Consider the following 19,408-nt stretch of genomic DNA (forward strand, 5'->3'; position numbering starts at 1 on the left):
ACAAAGACATTAGCTATAAAAGTTCTGTTTTAAATTTAATATTTTGAAATTATAAGGGACTGTCATCACTCAAGTTTTCCACTTAAAAATATAAAAAAAAGAATTAACTAAGAAAAGATTAAATAAATAGATAAGGATTATAAATATCCAATGACACTCATAATTTAGGACTGGGGAAATATTTTTAATGCCATTTCCTACCATTAAAAACTAGAAGAAAAAAATGAAGGTCATGTGACCCAAAAAGGTTATCTTTTTGTTCTGACATCTAGGAAACTGAATGTTGTGCCCATAGGCAATGATGTTAATCATCTAGTATTTGATTTTTGTGTTGTCCTAATTGTGTTTACATCTCTGTTCCATTTGTCTATTCTTCTTTTTTACTTAAAGTACTACATAAGCACCTTTACTTAAAGTATTTCAGAGTCCAGGATTGGTTACTCACACTCAAGCTACTGAAAGTGCAGAGCTGATATCTATGCCGGAGTATCTTCTTATGTTTTGCACAATGGGTACCTCCTCATTGCACCCTATCCTAGCCCCACCCACAAGATCTAAGGGCTTGCAGCCACAGCTGATGACCCACAAGGGCTACCCTTTCCTACACCTACAATTTGACTCCTACTATTCCAGCATCCCACTTAATTCTCTAAATCAAATTCCCCATTCCCAATCAAATGCTAATTATAAAGACTTTTAGGTGAAACCTGTATCTATTTTTGAAGGCAATCTCTATATATTTCCTACATCAAAAGTGGGGCAGGAAAGTAAGGAAACAGTAAAGAAGGGGGTCCATCAAGATTTTCCCATTCAGCAATATTTGGGATGATACAAAATTATAAAGTTATGGGAAAAGAAGCAATAATCTAAACAAAATTGCTATAAGAGTTACACTGAGGTTAAAAAAAAGGCAATGATATTTTACACTAATCCACTATATCAGAACTAGTAAAATTTGATATTCCTAATGAAGTAAACTTCATGCCAAATATTACTTAATATGAAAATCCTAAGAAAGAAACTTCTAGTTAAAAAAACACTAAAAAAGCCAACCAGGATATTTTAACCACTTTTACAATATTAATCAGAGTGCCTACAGTTTTCATTGACTTGTTTTGATAAGCCAAAAAGATATCTCACTTTTTTCTTTAAAACTGCATACTCTCAAAAGCAAAACAATCAACATAACTATAAAAAGCCTTCACCAATCCATAACGTACATGTCACAAATAAGATCACAAGGAGCTTTCAATGAACTTTATCCATCTATGATCTTAACTAAGTATAAATACGAGGTTTGGGCATTTATTACATTCCTGAGCCCAGTATACTGAAGTCAAAATTCTGGAAACTACCACAACTGGGAGGGAAAAAAAGACAACAACTCAGTTTTGAGACACAACTCTGCAGTATATATATAAATACTGCTCTCTGGATCCTCTGTTCCCTTCATATTTTTGATATCTTTATCCAAGCCGTCAACATGTTTTCTATCCCTCTTCATTCCTTTGGCCATTCTTCCATAACCTCTCCTATCCTCCCTAGACTCCAATATTCCCCAAGCTCACAATTTTTCTTTCTAGCCTTTATGTTCTTCAACAAACTGCCAGTGCTCTTCCACAGACCGAAGCTCCCTAACTAAAGATGGTTATTGATGTACAGTACCAGTGTTTTAGTGCGGCAGCAGAATCAATAAACGAGAAAATACTGCTTTGTCAGGTTTCAACAAAGCATTCTGGGAAACTTTACTGCTTTGGGTGGTTACAGAAACTCTTAATACGGAGAGCAAGAGCTGGGCTCCCTTCTGTGGTGAGAAATGATGTTCTTCTACCCTCTAGTGACTATAAAGGAATAAAGCAAAAGTTGGAGGAATTTTAAAGACCATGTTGCACTATTATTTATAATCTCTTTAGTTTATTTTTAAAAAGAACAAGAGTGTAAGGAACCAGGCGAACTGGTAGGATAACAAATCACTTTATCATACTTATTCTAAAATGTTCAAAATGCAAAGCATTTTAGTAAATGTGTGTCAGAACTTTGGTTCCTTTGGATTTTTAAAAAACACGATGGATTATAATTGCTCTCCCTCTCTCACACACACACACACACACACCACAGAATCTCTGACCTGGAGGTGCCACCAGTTTCAAATTCCTTACTTTACAGAGAAGTAGGCAACTGAGGTACATTAGGTTATAATTTAGAGATGTCACATGTGTATTCAGATATGTGGGTATATACATGCATACAGAGAGCTTGTGCAGCTTCTTCCTGCCACCTGCAATCCACCCCACCACCATTTAGAAACTGAAATGAACAAACATCTTCAAATATTGCATCATTTAATAGGAATTATTTTTATTGATTATTAATCTTTTAAAAAGTAATACAGGTGCTAAATTAAGCTATAAATACTTTTTGGGTTTTGCTTATTTCTAAAATAACTTTTACACTTAGTCACCTAAGTTAAATTTTGCTAATTTGATAACAATTAATTATTAAATAATGCATTTCTACCTTGATACACTTATGCTTTTTATAAATTAAATATTTATAAATTTTGCCTATAAAGATACTAGTAATGTAAAAAAAAAATAAAAGTATTATATGAAAAAAAATCTTTAAAAGAAATTCTTACCAAAAAGTGACTTTTTCCAAAAAATATGGAGACTTATAAAATATAACATGTATTCAGTCCTTTCAATCAATTTTTACATTGCCCCTATAACATCAAAGCTGGTGTCAAGCTAATGGTAAATAACTTCCTAAAGGACTAAAATGAACCATGCTACATTATAAATAATCCAAGCTTAATGAAGTGTAAACTTCTAACATGGCCAATACATATAAAATGTCATCACTCCAGAAAGTGTAAGTTCAAACATCTGGATATGCCTTTATTTAATAAAATGTGAAAGGAACATTGTTCCTTTCTTATTCATTATGGCAGTAAAAGGCAGAGAATGTGGTTACAAGTAAAGGATGGATAATATCAATTAAATATACATCTGTATCTGTTACAAGCATAAAGTTTTAGTCAAATAATCTAAACAAAAAACAAGTGTACTTACCTTGCTGGCACTCAGGCGCTTCCGATTTGACCATCGCTATGGATCATGTCCATTGAACATTGAACATGGCAAAATGAAAGAGAAACAGAATGGATAACAATGTAACCATATTATATTATATGGTGCAGATTACATGCAGATGAGTGATAACCAAATTTCGAAGGTACCATGAAAGTGCATTTGAGCAAACAGTAACAAAGAAAAATCACGTTTATGTTGTTGTGTTACATAATTTTCTCAAAGCATTTTGTATGCAAAGGCAATGACAGATGAATACTTTTCAATCTCTAGATGTACATTTGTTCCTTATTTTTTTTAAGAACTTGACCTTTATTTATTTGTTGTTATTTATTTGTCTTTTTTATGTGGTGCTGAGGATCGAACCCAGGGCTTCACCTGTTCTGTACAAGTGCTCTACTCCAAAACCCTATCCACATTTGTTCTTTAAGTTATCTTAAGACACGGGGTAAAAATGGGAGTTCATAACCCACTTGAATCAAATGTATGAAATATGATATGTCAAGAACTATGTAATGTTTTGAACAACCAATAATAAAAATTAAAAAAAAATTAAAAAAAAGTTATCTTAAGACAGTATAACTTTATCTCTTATAAAAAAAGCAAAAAATATTTCTCCTGTTTGAAATTTACAAAATTTACCACCAATGTTAGTTCATGATTAGGGGTCCAAGGTTTGATAACAGAAAACACAATTTTGTTCACTTTCATAGCTCATTCAATATGACACAACATTCAATACGACAGAAAAAATCCTAAATCATTATTGTCCAATTAATAAAAATGAGTTAATATAACTGTGTAGGAGGGTAGAAAAATTTTCTGAATAGCAAAAAACTTCACCCCTGTTATCTTCTGATCTCTCACTTGTCATTCGAAAGCTGCTAAATTTCATCTACAATTAAAATTGTCTCTCAGAAAAATCCTCTCATCACTCCTGTGACCATCCAGTACTTCAAAGCTCTACTCTGGCTGGTTAACCAGCTAACTGGATGTTAAAACTTGGATGAATTTGGGAGATTACAACTCAATTATGTATCTAATCGAGCAGACCCCATTTACTGATATGCTTAAGAAAAAAAAAAATACTTTTAGGTAAATGACCTATCCACTTGGACAATAATGTCTTCCCAATAAATGAGAATTCAAAAAAAATATTCTTTAAGGGAAACCCATTTACCCTCCATTGACCAGCAACTAGAACACAATGGTACAGAACTGACTTGAAAATATTCTTTGTGAATAAGGCTTTCCTTGGTGAAACAGGATTCAACATTTAGCACATGACATGGGTTATGATAATACAATCAGGGTATTAAAATCAGGTTTCTTGGTATTTTCTCAACATGACAATGAATATTTTCACCCAATTCAAGCACCAAAATTAATTACCACCTTATAGGTACACAGGGCTCTTTAGGGGCCCTTTGATGGATAATATTTCACTTGATTTTTATAATGATTATAAAAGACAAAACAGATCAGGATAAAAAGGGAAGTGACTGGTACTATTTGCTGACTTACTGCTGTGTTATGAAATACTACATATTGAATGTCTCTACAGCATGCCAAGCACACTATTTGGTAACCTCAATCTTCATGACCATATGAAAGATACTCTTCTTATCCTTATTTCATACATAAGGAAACTGTAGCTTAGAAAGGTTAAATAATTCTGAGAATTTTACCAGAGCATTGGTGATACTGGCGTTTAAACGTGGGCAATCAGATGACAGAGTCCATTATTTTAATGACAATCCTATTTTTTCAAAGGAAAGGAAAAAACATGTTTTTCTGTCTTCCAGTCTCTTCCAGCCAGAATCTTACCTTCTGACTGTACCATGCTCACATAAATATAAATCCCTGGACACAAAGGTAAATTTAAAAATATTGCATAGATGAAGGTTTTTGCCAGTGTGGTTTTAAAGCAACCAAAACCAACTCATGGTGTTGAAAAGAAAAAACAGGTACGAGACTAGGAATTTAAACTGAAATTTCTCCAACAAAGTTTAATTTAAAATAATATTTAAGGACTGCAGGTTGTAGATCTGTGGTAAAGAGCTTTCCAAGCATGCATGAGGCTCTGGATTCCATCACCAGCACCACAAGAAAGGAAAAAAAAAGGAAATTTATAAATTACTTTGATCAAATAATCTAGTGTCCTTCAGTCCCAAGTGGTAGTCATGCCCACTTAAAAACGTTATATAAAATTTCCTTTAAATATGAACTTAAACTCAATAAAAACAACAAACATTTTCTTTTGTCTATTATACCCAAAGGGCCCATGACATGCACTGTAAGTTGAATAACCACATATGGCCTCCAATAAATTATGCCTCAATTAACTGTTCCTTGATAATATTTTGATCAAGTATACAAAAAAAAACAGTCAAAATAAATGCAAACAGGTGAGGTTTTCTCTGTTATAATATATCTATAAGAATATACAAAATAAATATATTGTACATCATCCTCTGCTGGGCAAAAAGAACAAGAATGGAAACAAGTGAGCAGAAAGTCTGAAAAATTCTTCAACACAAGGGATTGGGAAGATCAAGTAAAAGGAGAGCCAACTATAGTGATATTCTTTGAGATGTTTCAGCAAAACAAATCTATACTGCATCTAATATTAATTGGCCTGCAATTTGAAATAAACTGAAACCGTCATGTCACTAAAATTCTAAATTTTAGCAATATTTATAAGTGTATTTTAAGAGCCAATATGACTGTTAAATGTAATCAAATATACTACAGAAAAATTCACAAAAATAGTCATTTCAATACATAACTATTTTTATTGGGAAATCATCTAATTTTCAAAATACCACTGAAGTATGTTAAAATTTTTTTAACAGATATATGTTAACAAATATACAACCATGTGGCAAATTATACTTATTTGCATGGTATTTTATTCTAACCTAGTATCCAACTCAAGCAACCTATCACCTGCAGTACCATTGACACAGAAGAAGACTGAGAGGAAGTTAGAGAACAACACTCCATCACTACGTGAGTAAGGAAAAAGTTTATTTTTAGCATTAATAACACATTTTAACATCAAAATATCAACTTTATTGATATCCTAAATGTGAATAGTGCCACATTTTAAAAAAGCAATTAATAAAGTTTTCTTCTGTTGCTGTCAAGTAAATTCTCTCAAATAAGGAATTTAAATTTAAAGATCAGGAGTTCAGTTGACCCTCTGGCAATTAAAAGTTTAGTGTTCTAAAGCTGTCTTTATGAGATTCCTAGAAAATCATTCATGATATTTTTAATTAAATAAGTTACTTAAAAATTACTAGTTATGCCAAAACAAAAAGTTCTCTCCTTAAGCAACCCACTGCCTCAATTCAAGAAACATTTTTAAAGGCATTATTATTAATAAGCTTCAGATTTTTACAGTGGATTCTGCACATGTGAAATTGTTATACATCTTATTCTTTTTCAAATAGGTATTTAGCTGGCTTTAATAATATCTTTCAAATAAATTAGTCAAAACTCATTTTGTCTTATTTTAATTCCTGGAATTATCATGCATAATCCCTAAAAATAAATGACATTATGATTCTTATAAACAAATGTGCTCATAAGAAGAGTCTCAATTGATTCTATCTTGTGAAGTCTAATGTTTTGTTGATGTTATAGGCATCTTCAGTGGGTAGAACATTAATTAGAAATTTCAATATAGTAGACCAGAGAGTATTAAAATTTGTATCTTTCTCAAAGCAGTACCAATAGAGCACTTAGTAGCTAAAGTTTAAAAAAAAAGAGGAAAGATGCAAATGTATACTCAATCATCTTAATAACATGCAATCAATAATTAAATCCTGAGAACTGCTTTTCATGACAGAAAAATATCTCAGTTATCTGGGACCTAAAACATTACTACTAAATAATTGAAAGCATATTTTGTATGATAGTTATGAACATACCATATGTATCATGTAAGTTTTAATAACACTAATGCTAACCATATCCATAAATAAAATAGAAATTAATTTCTAAGTAGATTTTCTTTTCAGGATTTCAAAAGAGAAGATGTATATAACCACAGATAGGCACTTTAACTCTATGAAAGAATTTCCACTCCAAAATCATGGTAAAAATGTCAGTTATCTGCAGCCCAGCAACCAAAGGACAATCACAATGACAAGTTTAAAAAGCACAAAAGGGTCACACTTACGTGTCTCTTGAAATCACCCTGTTTTACTACTAGGTTCAAATTCAACACAATCACTCCCATGTCATCTTCTAAACTGTTTGGATCTTCCAATTTTAAAATATGCTCAGTTGTTCTATAAGCCAAAAAAGAAAAATAAATGTAGCACTTATTAACAGTAGCACTTATTGTTGTAGTTCATCAGGAGTTTAAAGTAAAAGTTTCCTTCTCCTGGAAAACTATTAGACACAATGTTAAAAAGGCCCTAAATTTAGTGAACGTAAACCAACCAGAAAAATTATTTGGAATTGTCTAACTCAACAGTTGGTTAACTTATCTCCCTCTCCTAACACCCAAATAAAATATACATGTTTGTTTTAAATTAGGTTAATGATCCTGAATATTAACGAATGAATGAGCAAAACCCCATATACATTTTAGAATACATAATAAATGACTTAGTGCCTGATTAACATTTGACATCTAGAAAGCAAGTCTCAGAAAATATGTTGAGAGTTATAACACTTTAAAGCACTCTTTCTGTCATTCATATCATTTTGTTATTTGATCTAAACAAGTGCCATTTAACATCATCTTGAGTTCCTTCTAAAATTGCATTTATGACAATTAAGATATAAAACTACAATACCTGTTAAGTTCAAGATCACTGAGAATGATAAATGCAGAACCCATGAAATCAGATGTGGTTAAATCTCGATCATACACCTACAAAAGGCAGAGGCCAGTTAATGCACATGAAAATGGTAATAAACCAATCAAGTTTATTAAACGATTAACAAATGCAAAAGGCTAGAAATTTTGAAATCCACCTTTCAGATCTTAAAATAATCCACCCAGTACAGGTAAAGAAAAATTTAGTCAAGCCTATTCAGAGAACAAAATTATCCAGTGTTGCCCATTTTGCCTACACATGGACCAGACAACAGTAGAAAAAACTTTCAAGGCATATTCATATGAATTAAAATGCTATGCACAATGTACCACTCTCTTTAGTTTAAATGGCCTCTCATTAAAATTTAGTATTTTCCATGGTGAGTAGATCTGCCAATTAAATAAGAAATTTGCTAAATATTCTATAGCAATCCCATTCTGCACTCAACTCATGCAGTGTTAACCCAGATGTTAGAGCAATTGATGCTTGCACCCAGTAGCTTGAAACTCTATTAAGTATAAAGTTAGTCCTAATGAGAAAGGCTTTAGTACCTGTCACCATTGCACTACCAGTAATAATTCTTCCACATTCAGTAAATTTGAATACAATCAATGGAGATATTATTTTCACTCTGATTTGCTATAGAGCCTCTCTCATTGATTTGAGAGAAACATAAAGTCTCTGCTAAGGGTATAAAGAATTCATTCTCTATCATTAATACCCAGCCTTGAAGATTAATAAGGGCAAGTTAACTTTTAAGAAGTCATGGAAAAACTACTGAGAAATATTTCTACTAGAGGAGAAGATTTGAAAAGCATCTATGGTTACCTTCACCCGAAGCTTTTGATCAAGGCTTTGTATTGGCAACACAACTATCTCATCCCAAACTGGGTTTAAGTTCTTATATATGACCTTGCTTTTGTACAGCGTCTTCCCATTCAGCTTAAATTTCACATATGGATCACTTGTGCCTTTAAAAGAGAAAGAACAAGACAGAAGTTTTAACATCCAGGTATAAGTCTAGAATCTCTATTAAGTAAAGATGCTTCCCATAGTCCCCAGGCTCAAAGCAGTCTACAGAGCAACACCCAGAACAAACATCTCCTTGCATAGAGATAGAAAGCCCCAGAAAAATTTAAAAAAAAAAATGGGGGAGTGAATGACTAATTCCCCTTTGCCTTTACAGTCGGAATACCAATGGGTTCCCTGAGCTTTTTCTGTTTGGTTTCATTGTGGATACATCATTCCTCCCCTCCCTACCCACAAAAATTCCAGAAACCAACATCAGTGTCAGGAGTCATGGGGAGAAGCACACCCCTCCTAGGGAGAGCAGAGAGTCACTGAAAAGGGAAAAAAAAAGTTTCAAATATTTAGCCAGATGGCTGCTTCAACAGAACCCCATACTTTGAAATATAATCATAATAAATCAATCTCCAGAACCAGTGGCTCAAAAGATGGGGCGATGGGACTCAGACTGGATCTGGGGACGTAGAGATTAAAACAACAGAGTTGCCATTCTCTGTGCACCCAGGCACCTGCACGACAGCAGAGAGCATTGTTTCCCCCCTGCCAGTGGAACTCCAGTCAGCCAGGCCCTCAGCTGGCCTCAGCCCTGACACCGCTGACCTGCTGGGTTCTTCCCAGGGGCTGTGAAATGGACACCAAAAGGGAAGAATAATGTCCCTCCAGTTACTGCGCTCAAAGCAAAATGAAGGGCAATGGCAGATCCTCTTCCATAGTTTTCAGATCAATTGAGAGGGGAAAAAAAACAGGCTTTAGACATAACATGTGAATTATGGGCTGTGTCCCTGTGTTACATGTGTAGGCACCATTGTACAGTGCCTGGGATATGCTAGCTCATTAATACCTGAGGAAAAGAAAAAAAAAGGCATAAATGAATGAAAAATCAATGAGGGGATAGATGAAGATCATCTGAAAATGCTATAAAGAAGAAATTCAAATTTGAGGCATTGTAGTTCATTTTGAAGCATAGCACTATGAAAAGGTATATGAAGGCCAACAATCTACCCCAGGTGGCTTGGACAGGGAAGATAGGTCCCCATAAATATTTACTGAAATGAATTTCTAATATCAAAGTGAAGCAAATATTATATAAGAATATAAATTATCGATTAGGTTACTCTGGCACAAGCATTTATAGAATTTTTAAAAAGACTTTTTAAAGTTGTTGATAGACCTTTATTTTATTTATTTATATGCAGTACTGAGAATCTGACCCAGTGCCTTACAAAAATGCTAAGCAAGTGCACTACCGTTGAGCCCCAGCCCTAGCCCCAGAATTGTTAATACCCATCATTAATTAATTGAATTATTTTTCAGGTCCTTTTGTGTTTTTATTTAGCCCCATATTAAAAATTACTTTAAAAAATGTTTCCCAACGATTTTAGCTGAAAGTAACATCACTATAGAGGAAGAGAGGTGGGGAAAGGAGATGTCCTGGGAACAATTGCTCAAATTATGTTATATATGTACAGATATGGCCTAACAAATCCCACTATTAAGTACAATCATAATGCACCAATGAAAGAAAGTCTTAATAGGTATACCAAGGTACAATCTGAAAAGTCAGCCTTCCAGCATAACAAGGCTACTGACTTTTTTTTTTTTCTTTTTACTATGCTGGGGATGGAACCCAGGGCCTCTCAGATGCCAAGTAAATGCTCTACCACTGAGTGATTCCCCAGCCTCCAGGATAATAACTCTAAACAAAAGAAATTAAGCTATAGATACATGTATATATTCAACTCTCACATTTTAAGGTTGGCAACACAGAATATGGGTAGAAGCCCAGTTCCTCTGATTTGAAACTTGGGCACACACACAACATGTTGAGCAGCAGCTCTTAGAGGGATAGTGAAAATAAATGCATTCACAGTCATTCAGTGGATTCTCAGTAGCAAGGGAGCAACCCGCCCACCCGCCTCCCTTTAACAGTCCAAGAGAAATCCTCTGGCTAGCCAGACTTTAACAATCATTCTGATATATATATATAAAAAAGTGGTGGAAAACTATAATAAAAAGAGGCCTTTAATTAAATGAAATTGCCACTCTGGGATCAGGCCTTCATGCTTGTCAGCGTACTCTCAAAATAAACATCTCAAAACTCGGCCTCCGTGGTGTCACTTTCTCACAGGCAAGGCATACTGGGTAATCCCCAGGCATCTTGACAGCTACATAATGTTCAAACTGTTTCACGGGTGAATGGCGGCAGTTGCGTGAAAGAAAATATTAATGTCTGGAATTAATAGAAAAAAGGACCTGGGTTTACAAAGCCAAACAAGGAAGAGGGTGTCAAGTTAGTGCAGCGTTAATTGTTAGGGAAAATTTGAGAAAGGGAGGGAGCGCATGGTGATTTTCTCTCTTGGAGCCTAAGTGCCTCACTGTCAGGGAAGTGACATCTCAACTAGGCAGGTTCTGAAAAGAGGGTCGGCTGCTCAGGAATGCAACTCCCAGATTATACAAATGATGAGATGACACCTGAATGGGTGGACTTTAACCTTGTTTGCTGGGAGCTTCCTACACAATGAGGCTCTTGTGGTAGTTGGTATTGTGGGTGGAGAAGGATGAGAGTTAGCCCAGAGACAGGGTCTCCATGTAGGCGCTGCTCCCAAATCTGCCACGTGAGCCTGAAGGAGTCTCAAAAACTCAGAATATCAAGATGTCCAGAATCCATGGCCTGAGTGTCCTTCCCTTTTTAAAAACACTGGCTGCTGGGCAGAGTGGTGCACACCTATAACCCCAGGGAAGGCGAGGCAGGAGGATGGTGAGTTTGAGGCCAATCTCAGCAATTTAGAAACCCCCTAGTCTCAAAATAAAATTAAAAAGGGCTGAGGATGTGGTTCAGTGCTTAAGTGCCCCTGGGTTTAATCCTTGGTACCAAAAACAAAAGCAAAAAAAAAAAATCACTTTGGCTTCCATATCTACCAGTTCTGCATCTGTAGAGTCAATCAATCATGAATGAAAAATATTTGAAAATAAAATGCATAATCTGCATCTGTACTGAACAAGTGAAAACTTTCTTTCCTTGTCATTATTCCCTAAACAATGCAGCATAACACCTCTTGACATAGCATTTATGATAGTTATTATAAGTAATACAGAGATTATTTAAAGTACATGGGAGGATGCATATGTAAGTTATATACAAATATGATGACATTTTATATGAAAGATTTGAATTCTATGGATTCTGTTACCTGCCAGGGTCCTGGAACCAATTCCCTGTAGATGTCTAGTGATGAATGTAGATACTGAGAGAAATTGATGGCTAGTCATTGGTCCTCCAAAAATGCTGCACCTGTTCCTGCTCCTGACACCAGGCAGGACAGTTCTCTTCCGTGTTCAGGATGCTGACACTACTACCAATGGCCATATCTTGCTTGGCACTGAGCCTGTCAGACAGCTGATATCACATCTGAGCTTGGCTCTGTGCTAGGCATTCTGGGAGGTTTCTGAGATACAACATTCCCACATCCTGCTCCTCTGTTCCTGATAGCAGCAGACACCCCGTAACAGAATACCAAGTCACAGAGTGATTGTCCAAGTAGAACTGAACAAGGTAGGTTATGCCAGTTCATATGCAGGAAACATTATTTTCAGCTCAGATATCAGTGGAGACTGAACTAAAGGACATGGGAGTTAAAACAAGAGTGGGTGCAAACTTGCACAGAAGGACTGAGGTCACTCCAGTAGGAGGTACTGGCACTGAGAAGGAGGTAGGGAGAGGACCCAAAATGAATGGAGATGTTTGGTACCAAGCAAGCAGTCCAATGGATCCAGAAGTTAAGGTAGAAAAATATAATGAGAAATAAAGTTTAACAGGCAGGTTCACATCAGAGGCCCAAGGGCCCTAAAAAATAAAAAAGGAGATTAGTTATTATTCAGCAAGAATTACAGGTGTTTTATTTCCTGTCCTACTTTTCTATTTTTAAAAATTAAAAGTAATATGTGCATAAAACCCTGAAAGGTATGAAATGAAAATTCAGTACCCTATTACTCTTCCCTGTTCAGTTTGTCTGATGTGCTCACCATAAACAGTTTTATGGGCATTTTAGGGAGAAAAAAAAAAAACAAGAATTTGTGTTTTCACAAGTAACGTACCTTAGAGTTCTTTTCATATTAGCAATTTATGTTGCTGGGATTTATGTTGTTGTGGCTGTTGTTGTTTTTTCAATAACTTAGCATTTGGTTTTAATCAATTTATTTACTAGTCACTAAATAATGGATATTTACATCACTTCCTCTTTTTTTTTTACTGGTACAAGCAATATTGCAATAATCATTTTTGCATAACTATAAGTTCAAAGATGATTATATTAAGAAGATTTAATACTGGAACTGTTGGACAAACGAAAATGTGCCATTTTGTTTCTGACACATTTTTTTTTTTAAGAGAGAGGAGAGAGAGAGAGAATTTGAGAATTTTTAAAATATTTATTCTTCAGTTTTTGGTGGACACAACATCTTTTATTTTATTTTTATGTGGTGCTGAGGTTCGAACCCAGCGCCCCGTGCATACCAGGCGAGCACATTACTGCTTTAGCCACATCCCCAGCCCGTTTCTGACACATATTATCAAATTGTTTTCAAACGTTTTTCAAATTTATACTCCCACCAGTAGTATATATTTTTTTATTTGTTTCTTCTCTTGCTTACCAACTTTGGATATTATAGGTTTTTATTTTCAACCAATGGCACATGAAGAACTTGCTATCTCCATATTCCTCTATCTTTAACATTTCAGGATCTTTCATATTTTAGTTACCTGCATTCGTATTTCTCCATCAGTGAAATTCTTGTTTTTATCTTTTGGCAATTTTTCAATGGGCTCATGGTTTGTCTTTGGCTTACAGGTTTGGAGGAGCCCTTCACCATGGAAATCAGTTATTGAATATAAATCTTGTCAAACTTTATTTAAACTTACTATTGGCAAGGTTAAGTTCATTTTTATTTAGTCAAATATACCATTTTTAAAAAACTTGAGCTTTGTTATTTAACATCCTGCTTAGAAGCAATTTTCCCACTACAAGATTTCAAATTAATTCAGCCATGTTACTTTCCATTTGTTCTGGTTTTGTTGTTGTTGTTGTTGCTGCTGTTGTTCTTATTGTTTTTAACACTTAGGCCTTTGGTCCATCTGTAATTATTTTAGTATGAACAGTGAAGGAAATTCAGGTTCACTCATGAGTAGGAGAATAAAATGATCAGAGCCAAGCATTAGAAATATAAATCTGGCAGCAGCTCATAATTTAGAATGAAGAAGAAAGAGGATAAAGCAAAGAAACCTAACAGCTGAGATACACAGTAGATTGTTGAAGACTGAGGAGGACGCTGGACCCAGACCACAAGAGGTGGCCATCCAAACAACCTCATCTGCAGAGATGCTCTCCAGTCTGAAAGAGGTATACCATCATAGCCATTGGCAAAATCTGCCTGCAATTTTCTTGTTTGGAACTTATACAATGTATAATAAATGTTTTTTAAAAATGAAACTCCGCTAAGAAATCCAGTAAGACAAACAAGGAGCTTAAAACTTTTTCACTCTCTATATCAGAAAATATTGTTGAAACACAGAGAATGTTACATGGAGAATTGATGAATATAATGTTAAGCTCACCAAATCAAAGTTTCTGGAAGGGAAGATATGAATGGTGGACCATAAACAGGATGAATGAATGAATACAATCTGAAGTTAGATGGACATGGTAGGTGCAAATCCCCAGCCTTCCTTCCAGGAACTGTGTAACTGCGGACCATTGACTAGATTTCCTTATACTACACTGTCTTCACCTATAAGATGGAAATCTGCGAATCTCAAAGGGTTATCTCGAGAGCTTAACAGACTTATACACTTTAATGACTGCAGGCTCCAGCCATTTGCTTAGAATGCTTCATAGTAAGGGCTACTATTTCTAGTATCACTACTCAATTAAGTTAAAAAGGAAGAGAGTGTATAACCATTTAAGTAGTACTAATATTCACTTGCTTTATTTTAATGTCGAGGATAACACCCACTGCTAATTTTCTCTATAATGTTCCATTATTGCCATCTCTAAAGGCATGAAATTTATATCACTTTCCTTTCCATAAGTTGGATAGAACATTTTTTATCTTATACATTTCTCACAGGGATTCAGGTGATTTGAAATTTTTTCTGTCAAACAATTTTCACTCCCCTATAAGGAAATGGCTGTATTAAAACTAAAAATTTCTAAGTCCTCATGAACACTGGCTACTTCCCTATCTGAAGTCCTGGGGTTACTCATTGAGAATTTCAGAGCAAAGTGGAGATAAAACCTGATGAAAAAAATTGGGCTGCTTCATTAAGATACAGGGTCTGCCATCAGAAGGGAGTCACTAGGAACCAGAGAACTTGAGCATTTTATTCTCCTTTTGGCTTTATCATCCTTAGAGGTTTTTATTACATTATGGGTGCAATGAAAAATTGGCCAGTATCAATAAAAGAAATCATAAACAGAATGCCACATTGAATAGCTCAGGAAAACCACTGTGATATGCAAATAAAATACAAATAATACACCTCGAATTACAAGCAACTTCTCTTTGTGGTTTCTGATATAATAACTCATGGCTATTATGTCAAAAGCAAAATCAAGATGTGGTTAAAGAAAAAAGAGCTAAGGAAGAAATAAAATTCCTACCACCTAAGAAAAGCTTAGTGCTGATGTTTATTTACACTTTATACACTTATACACACACACACACACACACTCTCTTTTCACAAAAACAAATTGGCCTTCAGATGGTTTTATTTGTCTGCTTTCTTCAGGCAATAATATCAGTTTTTTTCCATGCCCATAAATATATTTCCATGACTCAGTTTAAATATCTGCACATATATATGAAAACTCACTATATAGTGTAATTTCAAAACACTAGCATTTATAATTGAAACTAAAAATCCATTATTTTAAATAGAAAAGCATTATTTGTAAATAAACTACTTATTGGCCATCAGCAAAGCTCACATGCCAAGTTATAAAATTTAGACTTGCAATTTCTCTGAAATAAAAGCAGACTTAAGCTAGTTTAATTGCATGTATCTCTTAAAGGAGTCAATTGTTCATAAAAAAAATCACCATTTTAAATATGAAGTTCACATTTGGCAACATCTGATAAATTTCTTCAATAGAGCTTAAAATTTCAGATTAAAGTCAGTCAACAATTTTTCACTAAGTCTTTACGGAAAATATGAACTCATTGCATAAACAGTACATGCAAATATAAACAGTATAAACCTGACTTTGTCTTATCTTCTAGGGCCAGAGTAACAAGGAATGGTTCATTCTATTTATATGAACACATTCAGAATGTTCTGAATATATACACCTGTTTAGGATCCTTTCTCCTTGCCAGAAAAAAAAAAAAAAAAAAAAAAAACGAGCTGCTTTTACATGGGGGCCCTAAGTTCTTGCTTTCCTTGAAGTTAGCTAAATAACAGAGCCAGACTTGACTTTGAGAGAAGGGAAACAAAGGCAGTGCTGATTTTTGCACAGGGGCTGCTGCCCTCTCTCTGGCAGTTAGGCTAAGATATCCTGATGGAGTAATGTCCTCCTGCTGTATTCTTCACTGACCTCTTCAAAAACGATAATGGACATTATGGAAACACAGAGGTCATTTTTCCTTAATTACATAAGGAGATTTTCCTATGGAGTAAAATCTATACTGCTTAAGTTACTGGCAGATTTCTAGCCTAACACAAGTCCCAGCTAAATTATATCCCATCTATATATGATATATCAAAGTGCATAAATGCATTCTACTATCAAGTATAACTAATTAAAACAAATTTAAAAATTAATAATAAAAAAGAAGTCCCAGCTAGTTTTTGTTTTGTTTTATTTTTTTCCATTCAAGTTAAATGAGGGCACACACACATTCCCAGCTAGGCCCTGTCCCATCCTTCCATAGAGGACAGCTCTATGCGTCTAGGAGCTGATTTTAATTACCAATTTCAGGATTGTTTCTTCCCCAACCTTATACTGGCCTTACCCTCTTTGCTTTGCTATTTAACACACCCCAATCGAACTATTTTGGAACTATCTCCCAACTATGTTTGACTTCTTCCCTCTAAGGGGACTCCCAATGCAAAATATATATATATATATATATATATATATATATATATATATATATATATATATATATATATATATATATCTCAGTGGTACCTTGAGCCAGAATTGTCCCTGGGGGAATCCTGAGATGCTATAGCTCCAGGCAATTTCAAAAAAAATCCACTTTACTGAAAGATTTTTCCAAAGACCAACTTACAATGGAATCAATGATCTGAAATTTTCAATTTTATCAAAACTTGCTTTGACAAGTTTACAAAAGTTTATGGAAACATATATGGAAGAAAAAGCAGATTATAAGGAAGCCCTGGGGAACTGGACACTGAGGTTCTCCTAGGGCTTCTGGATTATCTACCTGCATCATGGCCTCCCCAAAACTTCCTCAGACCTCCCCATCACCACTGCAGACTCCCTCACCCCCTTTCTGTAAGTCCCATCCCCACCCAACTTCCCCTTAGTACCTTCTGTTTTTCTTTCCTTAGGCTTCTCCTTTCTGGGCTCTGCAGTCTAGGCTATCATGTGCTCTGTTTCTTCTTCTTCTTTTTTTTTTTGGCATAAAAAAATTAAATCTTGTTGAATTGCTACTTTTGTTATGTCTTCATAAAGCATCAATGATGTGAGCCAGAACCCCGTGAAAGGTATTTTTAAAAGCCCCCACCCAAAATTAAAATATACAAGTACAACTTGTATAACTTCTTTTACAGATGAAAGAAACATGCCAATATACTGATAAATTCAGTAATTTTAGTAAATCCTCTATTTGGTGAGTATATGAAGGAACAAACTAGCTTTTAATGAGATAGTCATTGAAAGACTGGGCTTGGGCCCCATTCTTGGTCAGATGACCAGAAGGACTGTGAGGTGGGAAGCTTAGGTATCTCACACACACTATCCTAGTAACATCAAAACAGGAGGAAGGACAGCAACCTAGAGAAAAGTGAGAGAAGAGGAAGTGGATGGAATGCATCAGTAAAAAGAAGCTAGAAAGGGCTTATATTTCTTATGAAATATAAGAGGAGCAAACCAGATAACCAGAGAATCTGTGTTCCAGAAATCCATGTTGCCAAAAGACACATAATGATTAATATGCTAATGTTTTCCTTTCTTTTAAAAACACAATAAAACATCCCCTGCACAAGCTACTCTTTAAGCATAGAACTTAAAAAAAAGGGCACCAGCCCACTTGGAAAAGATGGAACAGGATTGAAGTTTGGTAAGAACACTGACAATGGGTGTCATCTCACTTCATCCCACAAAACTCATAGAGACACACAGGATTTACACTGCTGCTTTAAAGAGAAGAAATTCAGCCTTATAAAAGGAAATCCCGCCATTCACGACAAAAGGGATGAAACTGAAAAGCATTATGCTGAATGAAATAAGCCAGGCTCAGAAAGAAATACTGCATGATCTCTCCCATATGTGGAATCTATTTCTTAGAATGTTGAATACACCAGAGAATAGAACAGTGGTTCCAAGGAGTGGTAGAAGGAGCAAACAGGGAGAGGTAGACAAAAAAGATACACAGTTATAGTTACATAGGAAGAAAAAGGCTAGAGAGTTAATACATAGCACAGGGATTATAATTAATTGTGTTGTCTTGTACTCTAGAAATGTGATAAATTTTAGGTGATCTCTCTACCCAAACACACAAAAGGATAACTATATAACAGATATGAAAATTGGCTTGATTTTTAGTAATCATTTCATTAGATGTGTGTATGTATGTGCATATATGTAGATAGATAGCAAATATCTGGTTGTACCTTAAATAAATATATATAACTTGGGCTGGGATTGTGGCTCAGTGGTAGAGTGCTCACCTAGCACAGGTGGGACCCAGGTTCTATTCTCAGCACCACATAAAAAAATAAAGGCATTGTGTTGTGTCCATCTACAAAAAAGATATATTCTCTCTCTCTCTCTCTCTCCTCCCCCTTTAAAAAAGTATGTATGTGTGTGTGTATGTATGTATGTGTATGTGTGTGTGTGTTTATATATAAACATTTTTCAAAGAATGAGGGAAGTAGAACATCCCACCTAACCATTATTTAGCAGGGTGTGAATATGTGCTGAGGCTGAAATCACAACTAAGCTTTATGTAAATTATGGACACATGGGTGGGGCACAGGTGTACATAAACATGCACATACTGAGTCCAGAACACCCCATATCAACATTACAGACACTGGGTCAAAAGAAACAAAAAGACAACTTGTAGTACAGCATGCAGCATGACATACATCTTAGGAGTAGGAACAATTAATATAAGCATACACTTAAGAAGTCCCCTTCAAGCAAATAAGAGGTGTACATTAAATTCAAATCAATGATCTTTGGTTGTGCATAAGGCATTTTATGTAAAGGA

General features: G+C 34.9%; 1 protein-coding gene across 5 annotated transcripts in view; it reads right to left on the minus strand.

The window, feature by feature from the left end:
• Mctp2 (multiple C2 and transmembrane domain containing 2) overlaps positions 1-19,408 on the minus strand; it is a 223,158-nt gene that overhangs the window by 119,108 nt on the left and 84,642 nt on the right. For 4 of the 5 annotated variants that reach the window (XM_046436562.2, XM_046436552.2, XM_058576938.1 and 1 more), the window contains 4 exons: positions 8,753-8,895; positions 7,901-7,977; positions 7,276-7,387; positions 3,072-3,107 (listed from right to left, as the gene is read on the minus strand). In XM_046436562.2, the coding sequence (XP_046292518.1) occupies positions 3,072-3,107; positions 7,276-7,387; positions 7,901-7,977; positions 8,753-8,895 (368 nt within the window). Of the gene's footprint in view, positions 1-3,071; positions 3,108-7,275; positions 7,388-7,900; positions 7,978-8,752; positions 8,896-12,141; positions 12,157-19,408 lie in introns of those variants that run through there. The other variant, XM_058576943.1, reaches the window with a different exon arrangement.

The sequence above is a fragment of the Marmota monax genome, unplaced genomic scaffold (assembly GCF_021218885.2).
Source record: "Marmota monax isolate L192 unplaced genomic scaffold, Marmota_monax_Labrador192_F-V1.1 WCK01_AAM20220418_F8-fsc00005, whole genome shotgun sequence".
Classification (NCBI taxonomy): Eukaryota; Metazoa; Chordata; class Mammalia; order Rodentia; family Sciuridae; genus Marmota; species Marmota monax.